The following is a 23,425-nucleotide window of genomic DNA, read 5'->3' as shown; positions in this document are numbered from 1 at the left end:
AATGAAATCCCTGTAGATTGTATCTGCTTTATTACTTGCATTATAAATAAATGTAAACTAGGCCATTAGACGTGAATCCTGCACTGTAAGCAAAAATTTTACTATTTTCAGTTTGTTTCTGTACCTTCTACAAATTATGTTTATAAGACCTTAACTCAATTTGTGCTTAAATCATTACAGTTCAAGCATATTAAAGCTAAGACAGCAATTACATGGAATTGGCTTATGATTTAAAATACAGAGCTCATGGATTAAAGCAGTGCATATTATTATTATTGGAGCAAGTGTGATTAAGAGAGATTTCAACAATATATACTAACAGTATTAAAAACGGGAAGTAGTCAGCATCATGGTGTGCGGGATTCCGACGTTCAAAATACCGGCACTGGAAATCCCGACCACCGTAGTTTTAGGGTTCGGCACTAGGGGGAGGGTTAGTGTTAGGCACTAAGGGGAAAGGCTTAGATTTAGGTTTAGGCACTAGGGTGGGAAATTAGGTTCTGGCACCAGGGAGGGAGGTTTAGGATTAGGAGTAAGGGTTAGTGGTAGGATACTTACCTAATGGTATCAGGATTCTGACTGTCAGGATGCCACTGTCAGTATTCTGACCGGCTGCATCCCATACCCAACCCATTAAAAACTATCCATTGTCAATACTGATGTAGTTGGTATTGTTGCATCAGTTCTATCAGTGTATTCAAGACTTAATAAAATACTTAATGACCATATTATGGGCAGTATTCAATTTGAGGCGAAAAGTCGTTATCGGCGATAATTTATCGCCGATTACGTCATTTTCGCCTATTTTAATTATCCCCGAATTCAATGACATTGACTTTTCGCCGGTGCGAAAAGTCAATGTAAAAAAACGGGGATAATTTTTTGCCAGCCTTTAGCTGGCGAAAAAAAAGTGCAGAATTGGGGTTTAGGGGTGTAGGCTTAAAAAAAATAGCCTGCACCCCTGCGAATGCCCCCTAAAAACAATTTGTGTGAAAAAAAAAAACGGGACACCCCAAAACTAAAATGAAAAACCCACTTCTAAAATAGGTAAATTTAATCCAGAGGGGATCGGACTTGTGTCTGCCGTTTTCCTCATGTGCGTGTGGTACACTTTTAATCAGGTGTGTTGTCCTCCTCAGATCTATTACCGGTGGTGCTGCTAATAGTGTTCTTCTTCAGTCGCGGATACCCTTCACTGGTCCTCTAAGATTCCTGAAAATGGCTTTCTTCACATTTCTGTCTCAGCAACTGTCTTATTCACATTACCAGCAGGTAAAGCATTCTAAATAGTATTTTTAGACAGAAAATTGTTAGAATAAATGGAGATGCTTATTTGAAATCTGATTACTAAGGAGGAGTGTAACCACTTAACTGGCTAATATTTTTTGTAATAATGTCCCGATTTTTTTTATTAGCAAATTATGTAAATAAGAGGGAACCGCACCCACCCAAACTTCACGATCTGGGCTAGGATCCGAGTCCGGCTCTGGTTTTCCAGCCTGACTCAGATCCCAAAACGAGGCAAAATGTCATCATCCTGCTGTATGATTCTTGCGAGTTTTGGATTGTATACAAGTCCCTTCCAGCGGTGATCAGCACCATTTGCTTGCTAAGTCCCAGGTTGTCAGGCTGTGCTCCATCCAAGGGGGGCTGTGTTGCTCAATACAGGGGTGTGCTGTGTTGTCCAATCCAGGCAGGGTTTGCAGCGCTCTGTCCAGGGGGCTGTGTTGCCCATCAAGGGGTTTGCTGTGCTGGGCTGTGTTGTCCAATCCAGGCAGGGTGTGCTGTGCTCTGTCCAGGGGCTGTGTTATTTATCATTCATTGCTAATCCAGGAGTGTGCTGTGCTGTCCATCAAGGGGTGTGCTGTCCAGCGTTGTGCTGTCCATTCAGTGTGCTGTCCGTCCACAGGCTGCAAAAAAAAAAGTTTAATTTTTTTGTGCAGTACCCCACACTGTGATGCTGTATGCCGTACCCCCTGCCCCCCCACCCCAGTGTATCCAAAGCACTGTGACGCTGCTGGCCATATTGTGAGTGACGCTATAGGTTTATCATACTGCAGTGTATAATTCGTAAAGTACTGTGAGTGGCGCTGTTGGTCAGTAATACCGCAGTGTAATATTAATAATACAAGTATTGTGACACTGTTTGTCACAATACTTGTATTGTACGGTATTACTGACCCTTTAAGTGGTAGCGCAGTGTAATATTAATAAAAAATATTGTCATATTGTCACACTGTAAGTGGTAGCGCAGTGTAATATTCATAAATAATATGAAACTGTAAGGGATAGTAAATTGTATTATTCATAAAAAATATTGTGACACTAAGTCCTTAATACCGCAGTGTAATATTTAAAATTGGTACAAATTGACGTGTGTGCTGTACCCCACTTCGTTCATGTTTGTTGATATGGAGAATGATCAGTTGAGGGGAGAGCAGGAACCACATACTAGTGCTGCAGCTGCTGCAAGTGCCACCAGTCCTCACAATACCAGTCCGTCTATGTCATCTATTAAAGCCGGTGCCGAAGGGCATACAGGGCTTAAGTCAGTGCATCTAAAATCAAAGAAGCAATATTTTACAGTGGTAAAGAAAAAAAAATCAAAGGGAAAGTTAGCTGCAGAAAGACATAAAATTGGCAATATGCCTTTCACCACACGAAGTGGCAAGGAAAGGCTAAGGCCATGGCTTTTATTTATCACGGTGGTTCTGCCTCTTATGATGATGTAAGCCCATCTCCCTGTAGATGTTAAAAAAAAATTAAAATCATTAAAGCACAGGAACCAACTGTGCACTCAGAAGTGTCACATATCCCTGAGAGTCTAAGTGTGTCGGCGGGTGCCATGTGTTCAGGCTCGAACTTTCCAAAACTGTACTTGAAGAGGAGCCTCCTTCCACCACTCATGCGTCTTCTGCAAATGTCGGGATGAGCAGCATAAGTCAACATGCTGACATAGAAATTGAGGATGCTTCTGTGGAAATGTACCAGGATGAGGAGGATATTTGTGTAGCTAACGCTAAAAAGGATGTTGATGATGAGGATGTTGTTGATGAGGATGTTGTTTGTGTAAATAAAATCCCTTGGGATTTGTGATTTTTGATAATGCTACCAATATTGTGAGAGCATTACAGCAGGGTGAATTCCAACACGTCCCTTGTTTTGCTCACACAATGAACTTGGTGGTGCAAATTTTTTTTTTTTAAATGAGAGGGCCTTGCAAAATTTCTGGACATTTTCGCCATTCAGCAAGTGCATGTAGAAGATTGCAAGAAATATTGAATTTGCCCTGTCACCAGCTGAAGCAAGAGGTAGTTACAAGTTGAAACTCCACCCTTTATATGCTTCAGTGAATGAAGGAACAGCCAAAAGCCATCCAAAGCTACACAACGAACAATGACATAGGAAGAGGAGGGGGTAGTACCTTACTCAAGCTCAGTGGAAAATACTTTCCGTGAGCTGAAACTAAGCGAATCCGCTAAGTATGGCGGACTTGTAGATCAAGTCCTTTATTCACTTCACCAGGATCCAAGGGTTGTCAGGATCTTACAATTGAATCAATACATTTTGGCACCCATGCTGGATCCTAGGTTTAAGTCATACGTTGTGTCTTTCTTCCCAGCGGACACACATCTGAAGAGATGCTAAGAGCTGTTGGTGAGGAAATTGTCAGCTCAAGTGGCACGTGATGCTGCAATATCTCCTCCTTCAGTTTCTCTAGCAAGTGCGGCTGCCAGGAAAAACGTTCCCAAAAAAAAGACCCACTGGTGATGCAGATTGTAATGATTTCAGAAGAGAATCAACACCAATGACTGTAGAGCGGAGGATTAGGTAAGAAGATAGGTTGGGGGTACCCCTTGTGGACTGGTGATGATGACAACTGTAAGTAATAGGACAGTCCAGCTACAGCCTTGGGGGCTGGAGTACTTGGCTAGTGGTGGCCATTTTGCCTTGAGGCCTGGTGAGGTGTTGCAACCTTGAGGATTAGCAAGTCTTGGTGAGAGGTAGCCTCTAGGCTGAATAGGATGTGGCTTTGGCCGTGTAGCAGCCTTGAGGGCTGGTAAGCCTTGGCGAGAGGCAGCCCCTGGGTTGAATTGGATCTGGCTTTGGTGAGAGGCAGCCTCTGGGCTGAATAGGATGCAGCTTTGGCCATGTAGCAGCTTTGAGGGGTGGTAAGCCTTGGAAAGAAGCAGCCCCTGGGCTGAACTGGATACGGCTTGGCCATGTAGCAGCCTTGGAGGCTGGTAAGCCCTGGCAAGAGGCAGCCCCTGGGCTGAATTGGATGTGGCTTTGGCTGTGGTGAGAGGCAGTCTCTATGCTGAATACAATGCAGCTTTGGAGGTGTAGCAGCCTTGAGGGGTGGTAAGCATTGGTGAGAAGCAGCCCCTGGGCTGAATTGGATGTGGCTTTAGCCACGTAGCAGCCTTGAGGGCTGGTAGATGCTGGCATTAGTGCACTAAATTGTGCACTAAGGATGCTGAGGTGCGGCCTATGTTGCCAGGTTGACACAGGCGTTGGTGCACTGGATTGCGCACTTAGGACACTGAGGTGCGACCTATGTCACCGGGTTGACACAGGCATTGGTGCACTGGATTGCGCACTCAGGACTGCGTGTGCACTCTGCCAAAATGACACAAGTGACTGGGAGCAGGAATGCACACCGTGCCGCCTAGATGACACAAGCGGCAAACAGCAGATGTTATGCGGACCATGCTGCCTGGATGGTACAAATGGCAGACAATAAAGAGGAGACTGGCCACAACCGGAAACACATGGGAAACGCTATCACCGGCATGGAGTGAAGGATTGGCTGCAATTTAACAGATACAGGGTCCAATCAGAGCAAGCCCTGCAAGTCTCCCATAATGACAGACTCCTGCACCTGGTCTGTGCACACAGACAAGAGAATCAATTAGGGTGCAGCTGATACTGCACAGAGACAGATAGTAATACTGAACACATGAGTTCAGCACACAGACAGACAGGAATTGGTGCAGTGTCCCAGCAACAACCAAGACTGGGAATTGCAACCAAAATGATCTGCTAGCAGCAGATCCTAACACAGATAAGTCAACACAACCAAGTTTTGACATCTGGTCGGATCTAAAAGAATTGCCTACAATTAATACGACCTCTGCTGTGACTCCATCTGATAAGGTCACCATTCAAAGAGTGGCTGAGGACTATTTTAAGGATAGCATCCAAATAGGCATGTCAGACAGTCCCTGTTACGAACTGGCTAAGGTGATTCTCTGCCATGGAATTAGAAGACGTGGACCCAGGTTGAGGGGAGAACAGGAGGTGAGGGGCCCGGATTAGTGACTTCCTTATCCACCAGTACTGGATGTTGATGAGACCTGACCAAAGGCACGGAGTGTAACTTACTGGGAGGTGTTCACCAGTGACCCCTCCAACTGGGATTTGAGTTTAAGCTGCACCCAGTAAGCAGGTTGTAGCCCTTTGGTCAGGTATCTGGCACAAGTGGGAAAATGGAAGAACACCATAACAGGGAAAGCACAGGAGAAAGATATTGGAGGTTTGTACTGAAGTGGTGACACAGGAGTTTAGCACACAATCGATGGCTTCAGACGCAGAGCTGGCACTGGGGAATGATATTAGTAGATGGTACTTGGATGATCTACTAAGGGCCTGATTCAGACCCGCTTGCGAGCGCTGAGCGCTCGCAAGTGGGTCTATGTTGCCCAAGTGCGCAACGACAGCCAAGCCGTCATTATGGGTCTCGCACCAAAGGGGGCGTGCTGTCGATGGTGATTGACAACACGCCCCCTTTGGTGGGCGTGCCGGGGCGTGGCTGCCCAGACGGAGGCGTTCCCATGGGAAAGCCTACCGTCTGGGGCCGGCCCCACTGACATCACTAGTGAGATGTCAGTGGGAGTGCTTTTGGCTCTGATAGAGCCAAAAGCACTCCAGGGCTTGCGGCAGCGAGATCCTACCGCAAGGGTCTCGTCGCAAGTCTTGACCATCACGACCATCATTTTGGCCGCTCGCTATAGCTGTGGGTGGTAACCCACAGCTATGCGAGCGGCCAGGAGGCCGCTCCAAAAAGTGGGAGGTACGGCCCTGATTCAGAGCGAGCGCTCTGTCAGAGCGTCCGGCTCTGAATCAGGGCCTAAGTACGCACACTGTGGCTTCAGCCATAGAACTGGCACAGGAGATAGGTATTATGAACTGGAACTTGGATGATGTACTAAATGCGCACACTGTGGCCTCAGATACAGCACTGACACTGGAGACTGGTATTATGAACTGGTACTTGGATGATGTACTAAGTACGCACACTGTAGCTTCAAACGCAGCACTGACACAAGATGGTACTAAGGGCCTGATTCAGACCTGGTCGCAAGCGCTGAGCGCTCGCAACCGGGTCGATGGTGGCCCAGAGCGCATGCGCACGAAAGAGCCGGCTCCATCGTGCGCATGCGCGAGACCCGGATAGCGACGGGCAATCCGTCGCTCCGGGTCTCGCACCAAAGGGGGCGTGCTGTCGATGTTGAGTGACAGCACGCCCCCTTTGGTGGGTGGGTCAGGGGGTGGTTGCCCAGACAGAGGCGTCCCCATGGGAATGCCTACCGTTTGGGGGCGGCCCCACTGAAATCACAAGTGATGTCAGCGGGAGAGCTTTCGGCTCTGTTTGAGGGTTTGAGGGTCTCGTCGCAAGCCCGATGGACGCGATGGTCTTGACCATCGCAACCATCATCCTGTCAGCTCGCATTAGCTGTGGGTGGCAACCCACAGCAATGCGAGTGGCCAGAAGGCCGCTCCATAAAAAAAAAAAAAAAAAAAGACGCCCTGATTCAGAGCGAGCGCTCTTTCAGAGCGTCCGGCTCTGAATCAGGGCCTGAGCACACACACTGAGGATCCAGCCACGAAGCTAGCACAGGAGATGACTCTAACAGATCCTACTCAGAAGACATTCTGAGTACACAAACACACCGTGGTAAACACTAGGAACAAGTCACTAGAAGGAACGGAGCTTGGAACCTGGAATGCTGCAACAGAAAGTTTATACTGGAAGTAACAACATTGTACAGGCAACGGCCTGTTGTCCAGAGCCCGGTTATATACCCTAAGGTGAGCAGTGCATTGAAGGACACTGTCAGCTGACAGCAACCAATGCTACCATTGGGTAAAGGGTTAGTCAGGTGAAAACAGACTGTCATGGCTGCCTAAATGACAGTAACCACAGAAACCCCATCACGGAGCAAGCACTTGGATGTCCTAGCAGAACCCAGGTATAATCCTCAGCACATAATTTGCCGCCGCACCTGGCGTCTGAACACTGTAGAGATCAGGGGAAGCCGGCGAAGTGAGTAACGGTTGATCCTAGACCTCAATCTGACAGTCCGATTCACTACTGGCAGAAAAAAATGCAATTTGGAACCCCTTGCACAAACTGGCTTTGCTTTACTTGAGGTGCCCAACCTCCAGTGTGCACTCAGAGTTTTCAGCACAGCTGGGAACCTTGTCAGTGATCGGCCTAGGAGGCTACTTCCTCAAAATGTGGAAAAGATGTTGTTCATCAAAATGAACTACAAATTTCACGATGAAGACCTTTTATCGCCAAATACATCGAAAATTACAGAGGCACCTGAGGCTGAAATGGGGAATTCCAGCGGGGACGAGGGTGAGGAATCAGCTGATGATGGCAACAACATCTTGCCTCTGTAAAGCCAGTTTGTGCAGCTCATTGCCAGCAATGTCAGCTGCCCATTGGTAGCTTGTTTTGTGGGGGCCTAAACAAACCAATCGCTTCACCCACAATTGGCAGCCCCTGCCACTGAAGTGATTGGTTTGTTAAACTGTGCATGTCCTTTGTTACTATATACACCATAAGGGTGGGTGAAAGGACCCAAGGACTACTCCATCTTGCCACTCTTTTCTTTGCATTATGTGCTGTTTGGGGCATTGCTGCCTGACATTTTTAATTTTATAGTTTATTAAACTGCCATCCTGTCTCCACTGCAGTGCCACTCTGTCCCATGTTGGAAGCTGAATTGCCGCCCACTGCTGTCGCTTAGCTTAGTCAGCCAGCTAGCTCGATGCAACCTTTTGGCCTAAACTGGATGAAATCAATATTGTGATCTGCGAGGTGGTCAAAATTGACTGGAAATGACTGGAAATAAATGTTATTGAGGTTAATAAAACTGTAGGAACAAAACAGGCCCAAATTATGTGATTTCAGCTGTTTTTATTTATTTTTTAGAAAAATACAGATCCAAAACCAAAACACGCAATGGTGGTTTTGTAAAACCAAAACCAGATTAAAAACCTTGTAGGAGATACATATCCAAAACCAACACCAAAACAAGGGGATCGGTGCACATACCCAATTTAAACCTTATTCAATATATATTTTTTTTTTATAAAAATGTAAAAGCACGTTTAAACAGCTGTTAATTATATATTGTGATAATAAAAAATTATCATTTTGGGGACGTTTTTGAAAACAAAGGAGTTTAAACTGTTAGCTTGGTGGACAGAGCGAAGGGCAGGGATATGTATGTATATATATGTGTCAATCAGAAACAGAATCCAGTATAATGCACATGAAGTCCTTTGATGCAAAGTACAGATACAAATCATTTCAACTTTTAATATGGTGCAGCTACATCCCGGCTCCAAGCCACAGAGCAAATAGTTCTAGAAGTAAGTAAAATGAAAGGAGAGCGCACTCGTGATTAAAATAATAGACTACTTTCCTCGTTTCAATGTTCAAGTACATTAAACTTTAAAACAATCCGCTTCACCATGGATGGTCCTCCAGCTCCTAATGATATCAAACTGCAGACACCAGTCTTACGGACCACTACCGTCTCTGGAAGTACCGGATGATGTCACCACGTCCACGTCACAACGCGTTTCGTCACTTGATGACTTAACCTCTACCTGTGATCTCTTGCCTTAATTATGTATTAATTAAATAATTAGACTATTGCAAATTTACTCAAGACCTAACTTACAATGATTGGACTAAACCTCTGTACATGTAGCATTAGGCAATTCCACATAACTCTGGGACATATATCGTTCAGGAATAAACATAACCAAATACTCACATACATATATATATATATATATATATATATATATATATATATAAGAAAAGAAAAAGCCGGCACTCTGATGCTCCTATACACCTTGCGCCGGTGCCCTCCCAAATTACCAACCCTCAGAGAAAGGGATGGAAAAACACAAAATGTGAACAACAAGGTGGCACTCTGGCGACTTGAAGAAATGGTGGTTTTGTAAAACCAAAACCAGATTAAAAACCTTGTAGGAGATACATATCCAAAACCAACACCAAAACAAGGGGATCGGTGCACATACCCAATTTGTTGTGGGAGAATTCTTCCCCTCGATTATTTGTTTTTTCCTCTTGTGTTCTTTAATGGTTGTTTTACTATACGTAACAGCCGTATACCAACAATGTAATTTATCTTCCCTGTCTGCTACCTATTAAGGGTTAACAGTGTGTGTTTTGCTTGGTTCAATGCCACTGATGGTTCCTGGAGCGAACTATGTTATCTTACATGCAGACAGATGACGGGGCTGTTACGATGTAACTATTTAAGTGTCACTTAGTTTATTTCTTCTTATAGCATATCAGATACATTTTGCAGTCTTGTAGTGTGGTTATAGTTACTATATTGGCTGTTTTGAGATCCAGCTTTGATAACAGTGGGTTAAAGTATGCGGCAATTGTTTTCCGCAGTTACTATGGCATTTATAATTAGGCTCTCTCTTTAACCACATAGTGTACTTGTATTTTGTATAAAACCATGCATTTTCCTCTACAAAAATTTTTTTTTGGGTGGGATGATTTAGGGTTTGTTTAATTAATGGATACGTTATCTATTTCTATTTACATAGTATTAGTTAAATATCCATTCCATTAATCATAATTGTCAGTTGCAGCTAATATTGTGCACTAATAATAATTGTTTTTTTACATCCTCCTATGAAATCTGTGTTTTATTTAGTAATCGAACTCCTAATAGCCATATGTCATGAGGTCAATTTGATGTGTTTTATTTGTGTTTATTTGTTATGTTTAGTGATGTACTTATTTGAATATATTGAGTACGTTGGGTGATGGGTGTTCACTTAATTGATGTCATTCAACTTCCTGACCGGAAGCTGTGCTGGCGTGTTCACGTGGTGTTAAGCATAAAGGTATGTCTCTCTTTTGTATCTTTTGTATCCTGACGAAAGAACCCAAGTAAAGTGTTCTGAAACGTTGATATTACTTTTTGGGGTCCATTGCATTTCTTCAAGTCGCCAGAGTGCCACATTGTTGTTCACATTATATATATATATATATATATATATATATATATATGTGTCTGTGAAGATGGAGGTTTTAGAATGGCTCACATTTTCTCTTCCCAAGTGTCTTTTCTGCGCTAATGGCGTGATGTAACACTTGACACAGTGATGTACCACAATTCAAGTGTGCAAATTTAAAACACGCAAGTCCTTCAGGTAAGGGTAGCAGCAATCTTTCCGTGTTTCCATGTGGCAGGCGGATAAATGTGATCTGGAAAGTGGGGTTGGAAAGAACATGCGCCTGATAGTGTAGTAAATTTGTGCACGTGCTCAAAAAATAAATGTACATACCAAATATAAAATCTTTAAAGCGTATCTGAGATTCCGCATGGGGATTCCAAGTGGTGGGATGGACTTGGGATTCCAGTGGCTGGAAACCTTTATAGGAGGGGCTCAGCAACCCCAGCAATTTTCATATAGGTAGGTTGTAATCTTCAAGCAGAGTAGAAACAACCCATCATCATTGCTGATTTTCAAAACAGGTTTATTATAACACAAACAAGGAGGCATATGGAGTATAGGAACACATAAAAATGTTGAAACAAATTAAGTAATAAAAGTGCTTATCTGCAAGTAGCCAGTATTCTTGGGAGAGACTGGTGCAATGGTCCCAACGTGATTCGACAAGCAGTCGATGGATGGAAGGTGTGCACTTGTGTTGAACCCTTTATAAAGGTCAGATTTGTTTGGTCTTTTTGTGCTGTATCCCTGCTTGACAAAAGTTTTAATGTAATCTGAAACTTTGGAAATCACTTGTGATGAGCAGTCGATGTAGTCCTATGAGTGCTGCCATGTTTGTGGATCTATTATATATATATATATATATATATGTATATATATAATATATATATATATATGTCAATAATAGAAAAAGGGGAAGTCACCAGGGCAGCATATAGGTAAAAAAAGGTTTTTAATGCTTACACAGCAAATCCAAAAAACATGTCGACGTTTCAGTCAACCATGACCTTTCCCAAGACCCCTACAACTAAAGTAAATAACTTTCAGTTATTTGTTGATCTACACAAATTCACCAGGAATTTAACCGTAAAGAGGCATTTTTTTAAGGAAGGACACAGGTATCATTAAAAATTATGAGGAGAAGTGCAAAGTCCAGTCTGAAACCACCTTCTAAATACTATCCTTTAGAGTCAAGAAGTACACAGATAGAAATGTTTTATGAACTTGCAAAAAGAGATTTATGTACTGAAGATCCTAAAGAACTGAAAAGATCTAACTGGACCAATATTGAAAAAGAAGCCTTAAACAAATTGAGAAGTAATAACTCCTTGATGTTTAAACAGGCAGATAAGGGTGGTGGTCTTGTAGTCATGAATCGAGAAGATTATGAAAAGGAAATTTTCAGACTACTGGGAGATCAGGTATTCTATAATAAATAGATCTTGACTCAACAGCCTTATATGTGATGGAATTGAAAACAATATTAGTAGAGGCATTACATAAGGGAGTCATATTGAAGGATGAATATCAATTTCTCATTAATAATAATCCAACTATTCCTACTTTTACTGTATGCCCAAAATACACAAACAGTTAGACAACCCACCGCGCAGGCCCATAGTGGTAGGAATCGATTTCCTGACCTCTAGTAGATTGATTAATAAGTATGTTAAAAATCTAAGATCCTATGTTAAGGATACAATGTAAATTCTACAGATATTAAAGGATATAAAATGGAAGAAAGTATTCAAATAGGCAACAATCGACGTACAGTCAACTCTATACATCCATACTGCATGACAAGGCAATTAAAAGCTACTGAGAATTTTTAGAGGTGGACCAAACCCTTGAGAACCAACACAAGGAATGTATATGTTTATTGATAAAAAAATTTAAGTCATAATTATTTTACATTTTTAGACACATTTTTTATACAAATAGAGGGCACAGCGATAGGCATCGTATTTGCTCCCAGCATTGCTAATCTCCATATGGGGAGCTGGAGGCGGAAATATATTTATGGAGACCATCCTTTCAAAACCCAACTCATCATGTACACACAATACATTGACAATATTCTAATAATAATGAATGGAACGGACGTAGAATTCATGTCATTTATGGAATATTTAGGGGTTAATGAATATAATTTGTCCTTTACATATAAAATTAATGATGAAGAAATGTTATATTTTGACCTAATCTTAAGCAGCACTAATGAGAATATTATAAGTTGTAACCATATCAAACCTGTAGATACTATTAGTTACGTACATTTCAGTAGTGATCATGTAACAGGTTGGAAAACTTTTTGCAGTGTTAAGAGAAATTGTACTTTTAATCAACAACTGGGAATTTATGCAGATAGGTTTCGTGAGAAGAATTATCCTGAAGATATCATTAAGAAAACAGAAACCCGTGTGAAGGATGTGTAATGGAAGGACCATTTGAAGTATTGTTTTTGTTACAAAATTAAACAACAGAGAGTAATAAATAAGAAGAGTCTTCAATAAACTTTGGGGCATTCTTAAGACAGACATGGTTCTTACTACCATTTTACCAGAAAAAACTTTCTTAGCCCTTAGGAAGGTAAGGAACCTAAAAGACCACCTTGCTCTGAGTATGCTGAAAACCATTAGGGTAGTGTTCTCCCCAGGCCATTTTCTGTGGGTGCATCACCCGGCAGAAACACCCTACCACCCGGCACTTCCCCCTGCCCCAATGCACCGCATTCCCGGTCAACCTCAATGTGTCCTTGTTGCCATGGACATATGCCGGATGCGACGCCGAGCTGCGCCGACGTCATGTTCTTCACATTGGAGGCTCCGTGTCCGCCGGCAATAAGTACATGTTGGTGAAGGTTCCAGGTGACGGGACATGGCGCATTGGGGTGGGGCAGGTACCTGGCAGGGGATATGGCATAGGGGCAAGTCCATGGCATTGGGTCAGGGGAGAGTGCCAAGCAGGGGATGTGGCATTGGGGTTTGGGGGCAGTTGTCCATCACAGTGCAGGGGCAGTGTCAGGCTGGAGGGCAAAGATCCCTCCTCCTGTATAAAAGTTTAGGCAGAAACAGTCACCTGAAGTGATTAAAGAGAGCCTGCAAGTGGGGCCAGTATCTGTTGAGCTGTATACAAAATATATTCTGTGTAGCCAGCAAGTGGAAACAGTATCTGGGCCTCTAAGAAAAAGAGAATTAATATATAAATTGTTATTTCAAGTTTAAATCATTATAAGGTCAGGATTTAAAACATTTTATTATTACTTCTTGATGCCACCCGGCTGGAAAAATTTTCTGGGGAGAACACTGTAGGGAGACAATATGGATGCAAGGGACAAAGGGGTTCTTCAAGTGCAATATTTTCAAACATACAAGTAAAGTGTCCAGTAAATTTTAGAATTTTAATAAATCGAAAGAATTTTAAATTAAGGATCTAATGAATTGCATGACAACATGGGTAGTATATCAATCAGAATGCTCCTACAAATTAAAATATGTAGGAAAGACAAAGAGAAACTTGAAACTGCAAGTACAGGAACGTGTTAGAAGTTTTAGGAATAAGGTAGAGAACCACTCGGTACCCAGACACTTTCTCAAATATCACAATGCAGATCCCAAAAGTCTTAGGTTTAAAGCAATAGAGTGGGTTCAAATGGGAGAGAGGGGAGGAGATCAGGAGAAGAAGCTTTCTCAGAGAGAGATGTATTGGATCTTTACTCTCAATACCATGACTCCAGATGGGCTGAACGAATCCTATGAAATAATACCTTTCCTGTGATCTTTCCCTTTTTTAATTTTCATTGAGATATAATTTTTATTGAAAAACACATTTTATGCTGGTGATTATATAATATAACATTTTATCCTATAGATTAATTTTTTATTGTCTATATACAGAGGAATTATTTTAGATTGGGTTTTAAGGTGATGCCAAATATTTCTTTTAGCCTATGTATTGTAATATTTTATGGATTCCGATATCTTGTTGTAATGCTCTGTCCGATGAATGTTTAGATGAATATGTAATTATATGTGCAATATAGTTTATATGGAGTGATTCACTCCACTTAGTTTTGTGTGTTAATTACTACATGTTTTTATTTCTGGTATTTCATAAAGGGCGAATAATAATAGAATTTTAAGAGTAAGAGTAAATGAAGCTTATCCAAAATGGCTGCTCCCTGAGGGCTTTTAGAAAATGGTCGCCAATAGCACCGACTTAGACCTCTATGTTAACACGCTGTACATGGCCTTTTTAATAAGTTACACTTGGTATAAATATCGGACAGGGACATCCTGGGGACACCCTCCTGATGAAGTCCAGCTAGATATAGCACAAGTGACAAAACGTATTGGAGACAGGTCTGACTTCCATACTCTGGCCGGTGTCTGCTGAATACAGATAAGCACTAGTCATTTTGATATACATGTGATGTTTGTAAATAAATGTTTTAAATTACTACACTATGAGTGCACATGTTCCTTTCCTATGCATGTGACATTTGGATGAACGGGCAACCATACACCCTGATGGGCAGTGGACACAAGGGGCATATTCTGGTTATCGCTTAAAGCAAAGGGACCCTTTCTTCGTGGTTTGGGGAGTCTGTCCTGAAGAAGGTTACCCTCGCTAGCCGAAACGTCGACTTGTGACGACTTGTACTATGCAGTAAGGAATAAATAAGCCCTTATATCTTTTTAAAAAGTCCCTGGTGAGTGCACCTTATGTACTACTGTGGAGATATATATATATATATATATATATATATATATATATATATATACACACACACATATATACACACATATATACAGTCAGGTGCATAAATATTGGGACATTGACAGAATTTTCATATTTTATCCTCTATTCACCACCACAATGGCTTTGAAATGAAACAAACAAGATGTACTTTAACTGCAGACTTTCAGATTTAATTTGAGGGTAATTACATCCAAATCAGGTGAACGTTGTAGGAATTACAATGGTTTCTATATGTGCCTCCCACTTTTTATGGTGGTGTATACACGGCAGGGTCAGAGAAAGGGGCCACTGCCTTACAGGCACCTGCACCTGGGGCAGAACATGCTTTGCCCTTACTCTGCACACAATAGTCTGACGAGAGACTGTTGATGGAAGTAAAAAGAATGCAGAACAGAGGTGGAGGATAGCAAGGGAACAAGATAGGGCAAAGACCCAGTCCTCCTTTTCTCCTCTCTCTTTCAGTATATTTGTTTTTTGTTTTATTTCCATTTTGTACATTTTGTAATCTTATTTGAATACTATGGGCTGATACTGGGTTGTATGCGGCTACATATGAGCCCAAATACAGAAAGTGAATATTTTGCAGAATAGTAACGGAATCAGTGGTTGAAGTGAGAATTTTTAAGAGTGGGTATGGAGACATACTGTGAAAAATGAGCGTGGTCACACATCACAATGGGTATGACTATGTGTCATGAGGGGTGTGACCACTCAAAATGGGGGACATATCATGCATCTATCTACCATTCCTTCCTTTCATGTCTCACCCTTTGCACCTCTCACTATCTCCTTCCCTTTCTTGCCTCTGCACCTCTGACTCCCTCCCTCCCCTCTCTTTGTAACCTCCTGCATCTCTCATTCTCTGCTTTTCTCTGCTTCCTTTTCTCACCCCCTGTACTGTTTATCTTACTCTCTCCTTCCCTCTCTCACTCCCTATAGACTGTCACTGAATGCTATAGAATTAGACAGTTCATACACTGCCCATAGATAGTACATATGCACCATACTCATTACCTGACTCATTGCAACACACCTGGAACAGCTGGAAGAAGAGGGATCTCAAAGACTGTACAGAGGCCATGTGTACATTAACACATGCAGAGCCAGTAGTGCAGTGTTCTAGAATCCTGCACAGGCAGTGCTGTTGTATACATGGCGGGACAGCTCCAACTTCCCATGGCCGAATACACACCAGCTCAGAGCACACAGCCAATAGGCATGCATACACAGATTGGCATGATAGACACTAGTATGGCAATGCCACAAGAGGATGGACATTTCAGAATGCTCCTATTCAGACTATCATAGCTGTGCCAGTGTCTTTCAAACCAACAGTGTCTCTCCCACCTGTGTCCATAATCCCAAACCTGACTGTAAACCTCCCTAGTATGTGCTCCCTTAATGCCACACAAATGCTGCTATAGCATCTCTCCTGGAGCAAACTCAGCCCGGCCACCCTGGGAACTAGGACAGCATGCTGTTATGTTGCACTCCTAGGCATGTCCTGACATCATGGCATACAGACTGACCTGACCTGACCCTTGCAGATATGCACGGCCCCAAGTGCCCTAAATTGTACTGGCCCGGGAGGTAGATGCTACCAATGACTTCGCAGCCAGAGCCAGGGCCAGTGCTAGTGTATTCAGCGCACCTCTGCAAACTATCAATTTGCACCCTACTACAAATATGTCCTTTTGACATATCTTTCACTATGTTTCATACTTTTAAATGTGCAAGTGTGACAAATAATTAGGGGAAGGCCAGGGAAACAGATGTTCAGGCTATCCTCCACCACAAGACTCTCAGTCACACCTTTCACCCTAAAATTGGTCAAAGCTTCCTTCAAGGAAATGGTTGCTTCAGCTCACCCAAAAAGAAGAGAGCCCATTTGGGTCAAACCCAAAACCCCTCACACAGGGAAAATCAAACAAAACTGAGGGGTCTATTCATCATAATTTAAAATTCGATAGAGGTAATTAGGTTTAGAACTTGCATGGAGTTCTACCTAATTACCGGAGGAATTCATCTTTCCTCCTCTTCATAACTATCTATTCCGAAAAGCTGTCATTTTTGCAATGACAGCTTTTCAGGAAATAGATCGTTTTCCCCTCTCTACTCTAACTTACCGTAGCTGGAAACCGTGCTGCGCATGTGCTGTTACATTCGTAAAACCAGCGCATGCGCAGCACTGCCTACAGCTGCAGTAATTTAGTGTGTACTAATGTATGGTGGGTGTGGAAATTAACACAGGGGGACTTAGCCAGGAGATAAAGAGCATGTAAACTTTACATCTATTGTGGGAAAAATAATTTACCACATATTTTATTTTTACCCTTTTACACTGACTTTGATCTGAAGGTTGATCAGAGCGTTCCTCTAGTAACAGATTTGCCAGTTCTCCCCAAAATAAAAAACCTCAGAAGATCTAAGGAGGGAGCAGCCCAGAAGGGTCATACTCAAACACACACTTAAGGCATGTTTGAAAGAAAACAAACTTACACGGAGGATAGTTCTAATCACACACCAATAGGATTAGGGAGAGAAAAAAAAATAAAAATCATATATATATATATATATATATATATATATATATATATATATATGAGAGAGAGAGAGACTGTCATGTAGTTACATTTTGTGGTCACACTTGCTAGGGCACCCTGCTTTTCAAATATAAGACGAACTTTGTCAGTTTATCCCCAGGTGCTTATTAACTGCTATCCCTGGGTGTGGTCCTGTCTCTATGAGGACCCATACTCATGTTTAAAATTTGTGTGCTAGCTTGAGCCAAATGTGGCAGAGCAAAGACCATATATCTGAGAGTCAGTGTAGGGACTGGCCAGATGGGAAGACTGAAGTGGTTGGTGAGCTTGACAAATTATTGAAATATTTTGGAACCAACATTCCCTGATTATGTTTGATGTGGTGTTTGCGGTCTTTTCCTGCATGGTTGACATATGGGAATCAGTTTATGTGATTGGCATGTGGTGGGTATTGTGGGGGAAGAGATATATTAGAAAAAAATAAAAGTAAAATTAAAATGCTCTCCCAAATTCTAAACGTTTATGGTATAAAGTGACATATAAGAAGCCTAACATCCACACAAATTAGTGAAGAAGAGAAGGCTGGGACAGAGCAGATGAGGCTGAATTAGATCAGGGAGCAAGGAGCCTATTGCAGGGCAGTCAGCTTACCCTGGGAGCAGTGTTGCATATTTGAACACTGAACGGAATGGTAATGCGACTGTATGTAGGTCTTCTAGCATATGCATCATGGTACTCACAGTTTTACATTTGCTGTCATTACCAGTATCTGGACTTAGGGGTATATTTACTAAAGTGCGGGTTTATAGAAGTGGAGATGTTGTCCATAGCAAACAATCAAATTATAGCTATTAACTTCTAGAATAGGGGTGGGCATTAAGTGGCCTTCCAGCTATTGTTGAACTACAAATCCCAGCATGCAATGCAAAACTTTGACAGTGCATGCTGCGATGTGTAGTTTTACAACATCTGGGGGGCCGCTTATTGCCCACCCCTATTGTAGAAGGTGCTAGATATATGTCAAGTAGAATCTGATTGGTTGCTATGGGCAACTTCTCCACTTCTAAAATCCCTCACTTTAGAAAAAATCCCCCTTACACTTAGCCCTTGCTGGGGGCAAGTGCATCCATTTGTAAAGGCGTCCCTCAGCAAATCAACAATTCAAAATAGGACCCAACTTTAGCTACACACTCACACGACTCTTATGTGAGATGGTTCTATTCCATGCTGCCACCCAGAAACACCCATTTCATGTTCGGGGAGAAGTGGCTGAGTTGCGTTGACTCAGAATTGCCCAGATATATGCAAAGATGTGTATATATATATATATATGCTACTGTGCATGTACAACTACTAACGTTCTCTGGATGCAGCTACATATGGAGCCGTGTGCGACTCGGAATCGGGCCATATCGTTAATATAGAAAATGCTTATATAATTTATAAATAATTCTCATTATTGCACATTACTAATTGCCACACTTAATGCCCTGAAGTAGTTGATTAAATGTTAAATATACAATGCATGATGAGTTTAAATCCTTAGGTGCATACCATGAATGACACTGTTCAGGTGCTTAACATGGTTTGCATGAGGCCGCATAATATGTTGAATTATTAGGCCTAGTATGTATGCACATTATTTACTTTCATAATACACATGACAAATATTTGCTTTTTTGTTTTGCTTTCTTGCTGTATTTCATTGTTACATATTTCTCACACGGTGGAAAGGGGTTCAAAGAAAATAAGTACATAGATTTAAAAAGTTACTATACACTGATCATTATTTTCTATTTGTTACTAAAACACATACCCCATGAAGTAAACCCCTTAATTAGAGTAATCTCAGAGGAACAAAGCAGAATTTGGATCAACACTGCACATTTTCTCCAGATATGGGTCCAACTTTTCCTAGGACAAACAGGAATTAAATTAACATGATCACTGGGAATTTTATAAACTAAGCAGATACACGTGGCGTGGAATGCCAGTGTCAGTGTGAGGGAAGATATAGGTGATTTATTAAATGTAATTTAATATATTGTAGGCATGGCAATCCAAATGACTGAAAAGAAGTGGGCATGTCATATTAAAATAAAATTTATTATTTGGGTGACACGGAGATTGGAGGAGACTTGCCAAAATGGAAAGGAAAAATTATGGAATTCCAACAGGCAATAGGAAGCAATCAAATGTTCTTAATGTGATAACCACAACCCCTTTAATTTTAGTTGAGAAATGGCAAAAAATTAAATAAATATGCAAAATTAAATCAATCCAGAGATAATTGGAGCTAAATAGTAATTGTAGTTGGAAGATGGAAAGATAATCTCTTTTCCCCACATCTCCCTCCCTTGATGACTGTTTCTACTTATGCACAAATACATTTACATAGTGTTCATCTTAATTAAAGCATATGCATAATGTGTTCATATTCATATAATGTTTCCTATGACAATTGCAACTCTTTCAGACATTTACAGTAAGTTATACAAATCTTAAACTGTATCAACTTGCTGACAAATTTACAGCTTAGCGAATACATTTGGGGGCATGTTCGCTAAGTGCACCCTCTGGGGCTTACCAAGGCAGAGGTGCAACCAGGTGGTAAGTCCTGTGGCTAATTAAATCTGCACCTTAGTATCTCCAGTATAATTCATTCAGTAATATTTATACATATTATATAGCTAGAAGTGGTTTACTTACTATTTTAAATGAAACTAAAAATGTGAACATGAAGTTATAATTTTAATTATTTTTAGAATAAGAAATTGTAAAATATAAACTGCATGCAAAGTATTCTGGGCCTGATTCAGACCTGGTCGCAAGCGCTGAGCGCTCGCAACCGGGTCGATGGTGGCCCAGAGTGCATGCGCACGATGGAGCCGCCTCCGTCGTGCGCATGCGCGAGACCCGGATAGCGATGGGCAATCCGTCAGATAGCGAACGCTCTGTCAGAGCATCCGGCCCTAATCATGGCCTCTGTCCTTCCTTCCTACTCCCACTTCTCTGGCACATCTACAGGAAGGTTTACACTCTCTCTTTTTATAGACCATATAACAAGGCCATATTTAAATAGAATGCCCAATGTCCCAATAAACAATCCATCACCTTCCCCTTTACAAAACTATCACACAGTCATTTAAAAATGTTACTGTACTCGTGATGCACAGACAGCCTTCTCTAGTGTTTTTGTCATCTGATTGTCTCTAAAGGTGCGTATCAACTACGCGACCTTACTGAGCGACTGCACGATTATGACATCATAATCGTGCAATCGCTCAGTAATCAGGCCGCAAATCGGGCATTTAAATGTCAAAAACGCGCTCGACGATCGTATTTGACATCTATAATTGCCCGAACATGCTGGTCAACCTGACGACGTCGTCAGGTTGACCATGTTTGGGGATGAATAATGATGCTACACTGAACGATCAATCGTTCAGTGTAGGCACTGCACCCCGGGATCTAGTAGTGGATACGCACCTTTACAGTAACTGATGAGTGATGATGTGATTAATGACAATCTCCTCTCTATAATACCTGGAGTGCTCTACGCCAATAGAGTGTTTTGGAAGTTAACATAAAGTTGAAAATTGCATGAGTTTATCACAGCCAACGCGATATGTCTGTGAAAGACGTAGTTCACAGACATATTGCTGGTACACACTGGCCGACGCACACAAGATATATTGCCCGATTAATTGATCGGCTAATCTATCTGGCAGTGTGTCTCAGCATTACTGTACATTGCATGCTTTCACTCTGCGCATAACCCAATATACCCAATCACAGGCGATGCAGATTCATTCCTGTCATATGGTCAATTTATACCTAAATGTCATATAATTGTTGATACAAAAATACACACTTCATCAATATTTTAGTCCTGTGCGTGATCAATCCAGTATCCCTTGATGCAGAGTCATACACAACGTAGTTGGATATCCACTTGGGTTGATGGGTTGTACAGTAACAGGGTAATAAGAGTGGCATTCGCACATAGGCGTATGTGCTTAGAACATATGGATCTTTTGCAACAAGGATGGAATGGTAATGTGTCCCAAAGCAATTGGCATGCAGACACAGAGATGCATACAGTGCTGTATATGTGCTAATATCTGCTTATAGTTCCATGCACTATGCACATAATGCAAGTGCAATTATGGCCAACTTGCATTCAATTCTGCTTCGGCCCCTGTGTGTTTATGACCAATTTATTTCTTATATTCTTATTTCTTATTTATTCTTTTTTTTCTCACTTTCACTGTTGGTATTGTCAAGCATTGTTAGATAGAAAGCCTGGTTTCTTAAGCATTATTATAACAAATGGCGCCAGACAACAGCACACCCCCGACAATCCTTGAAGTTTACAGTGAAACTCAGTTTCTAGGGGTCTATTGAATTAATTAACGGAGAAGACTAGCTACAAATAAATTTTTACTGAAAACTTACTTCCCCAACAAGCCCAAGCCACATTTAGGAGAAACTCAACCACCATCCAGATAATGATAACATTCCGTATATATGCCTACATGCTGGACCACCCTTCTGGGAGATATTGGAGGGGAGGTCGAAAGGGCAAGTGCTGATAATGCAAACTGCATCACCATGGCCTTGCCTCTCTTCCATCATTAGGCCTCACCCCACACAGCTGTGTGAGGGTGCAAATTGAATCCTTGCACACCAAAGGTGGCCCTGATAGAACAAATACCCTCAAGGCCCACTTTAAAGAAATATTACACAAAGTGGTCTCATTTAAAAGTTATGCAACTGTGTAAAATTCAATACAGAACTTAAAAACATCAAAAAACTGGCTTCTGAAATGCATATAGAGAAGACCACATAATCTCTATGTTAATTTTCCTACAAACAATAGCATGCAGCAAGATCATGCTTATTATAAGGCTATGCACATTACTCTTAGATCTGTATGTAAACACAATAGGAAGGTAAACCAAAGAAAAGAAGCACGTTCATAACATAATGCATACATATAAAATGCAAATCCCTAACCTTGTGACTGTATTATGTGATATACTGTAGTACTCTTCATAGAGCGCTCTACAAAGAACACTTGCAAATGATTTCTGTTATTTAACAGCACTCTAATGCATTCAGACTATATATTTAGACGTATTCTTAGAACCAAAAAAATCCTTGTTGTATTGATGCATAAAATTAGTTGAAAAGTAGATTTTCTTACCAAGAGCGAACTCAAGCTTCGGGTCATCTAAAGTTCTCTGAATCTCTGCGGATAAAGAATCAAGATAAATAGTAATTAGAAATAAAGATTTCACTAAACAGCATTTCATTAGCAACTCTGCATAATTTTTGTTGGAAACACATTAATAATTTATTTCCTGGCCACCCAGGTTAGAGAAGATAAATATAGACTTTTTTTCTTTTTGCTATACAGGGAACGGTGAGGAGAAACTGTATCAAAGATGAGTGCAGTGCAGTAAACAACTAACCTAAAGGAAAGGAAAGACGGTCATTTAAAGACCAAGGGTATATTTACTAAGATGCGGTTTTGCTTTTTTTTTCGTGGTTTTTCCAACGGTTTACTAATGGGATTGCACCACGCAGATTTACTAAAGTCCAAACCACTGAAAAACCTGCTGAGAATCCACACTTTTGCATCTAATGAAACATTGGCGCACAATCAATGTGTTTACCATTACAAGTAGAGATGATCAGTTCGATTTTACTCGGTTATGTTCGGTTCTCAAAAACGGCATCATATTGGCAATCTGGCTCTCACGTGTTTTGGATAGCCAATAGGATAAATCCAAACTAATCTGAATTTA

General features: G+C 41.4%; 1 protein-coding gene across 1 annotated transcript in view; it reads right to left on the bottom strand.

The window, feature by feature from the left end:
- INPP4B (inositol polyphosphate-4-phosphatase type II B) overlaps positions 1 to 23,425 on the bottom strand; it is an 813,539-nt gene that overhangs the window by 770,583 nt on the left and 19,531 nt on the right. Inside the window, exon 2 of the mRNA XM_088445787.1 lies at positions 22,822 to 22,866. Coding sequence (XP_088301913.1) covers positions 22,822 to 22,866 — 45 coding nt within the window. The remainder of the gene's footprint in view (positions 1 to 22,821; positions 22,867 to 23,425) is intronic.

This window comes from Taudactylus pleione, unplaced genomic scaffold (genome assembly GCF_031769625.1).
Source record: "Taudactylus pleione unplaced genomic scaffold, aTauple2 ptg000389l, whole genome shotgun sequence".
NCBI lineage: Eukaryota > Metazoa > Chordata > Amphibia > Anura > Myobatrachidae > Taudactylus > Taudactylus pleione.
This window is presented reverse-complemented; position numbering and strand designations above follow the sequence as displayed.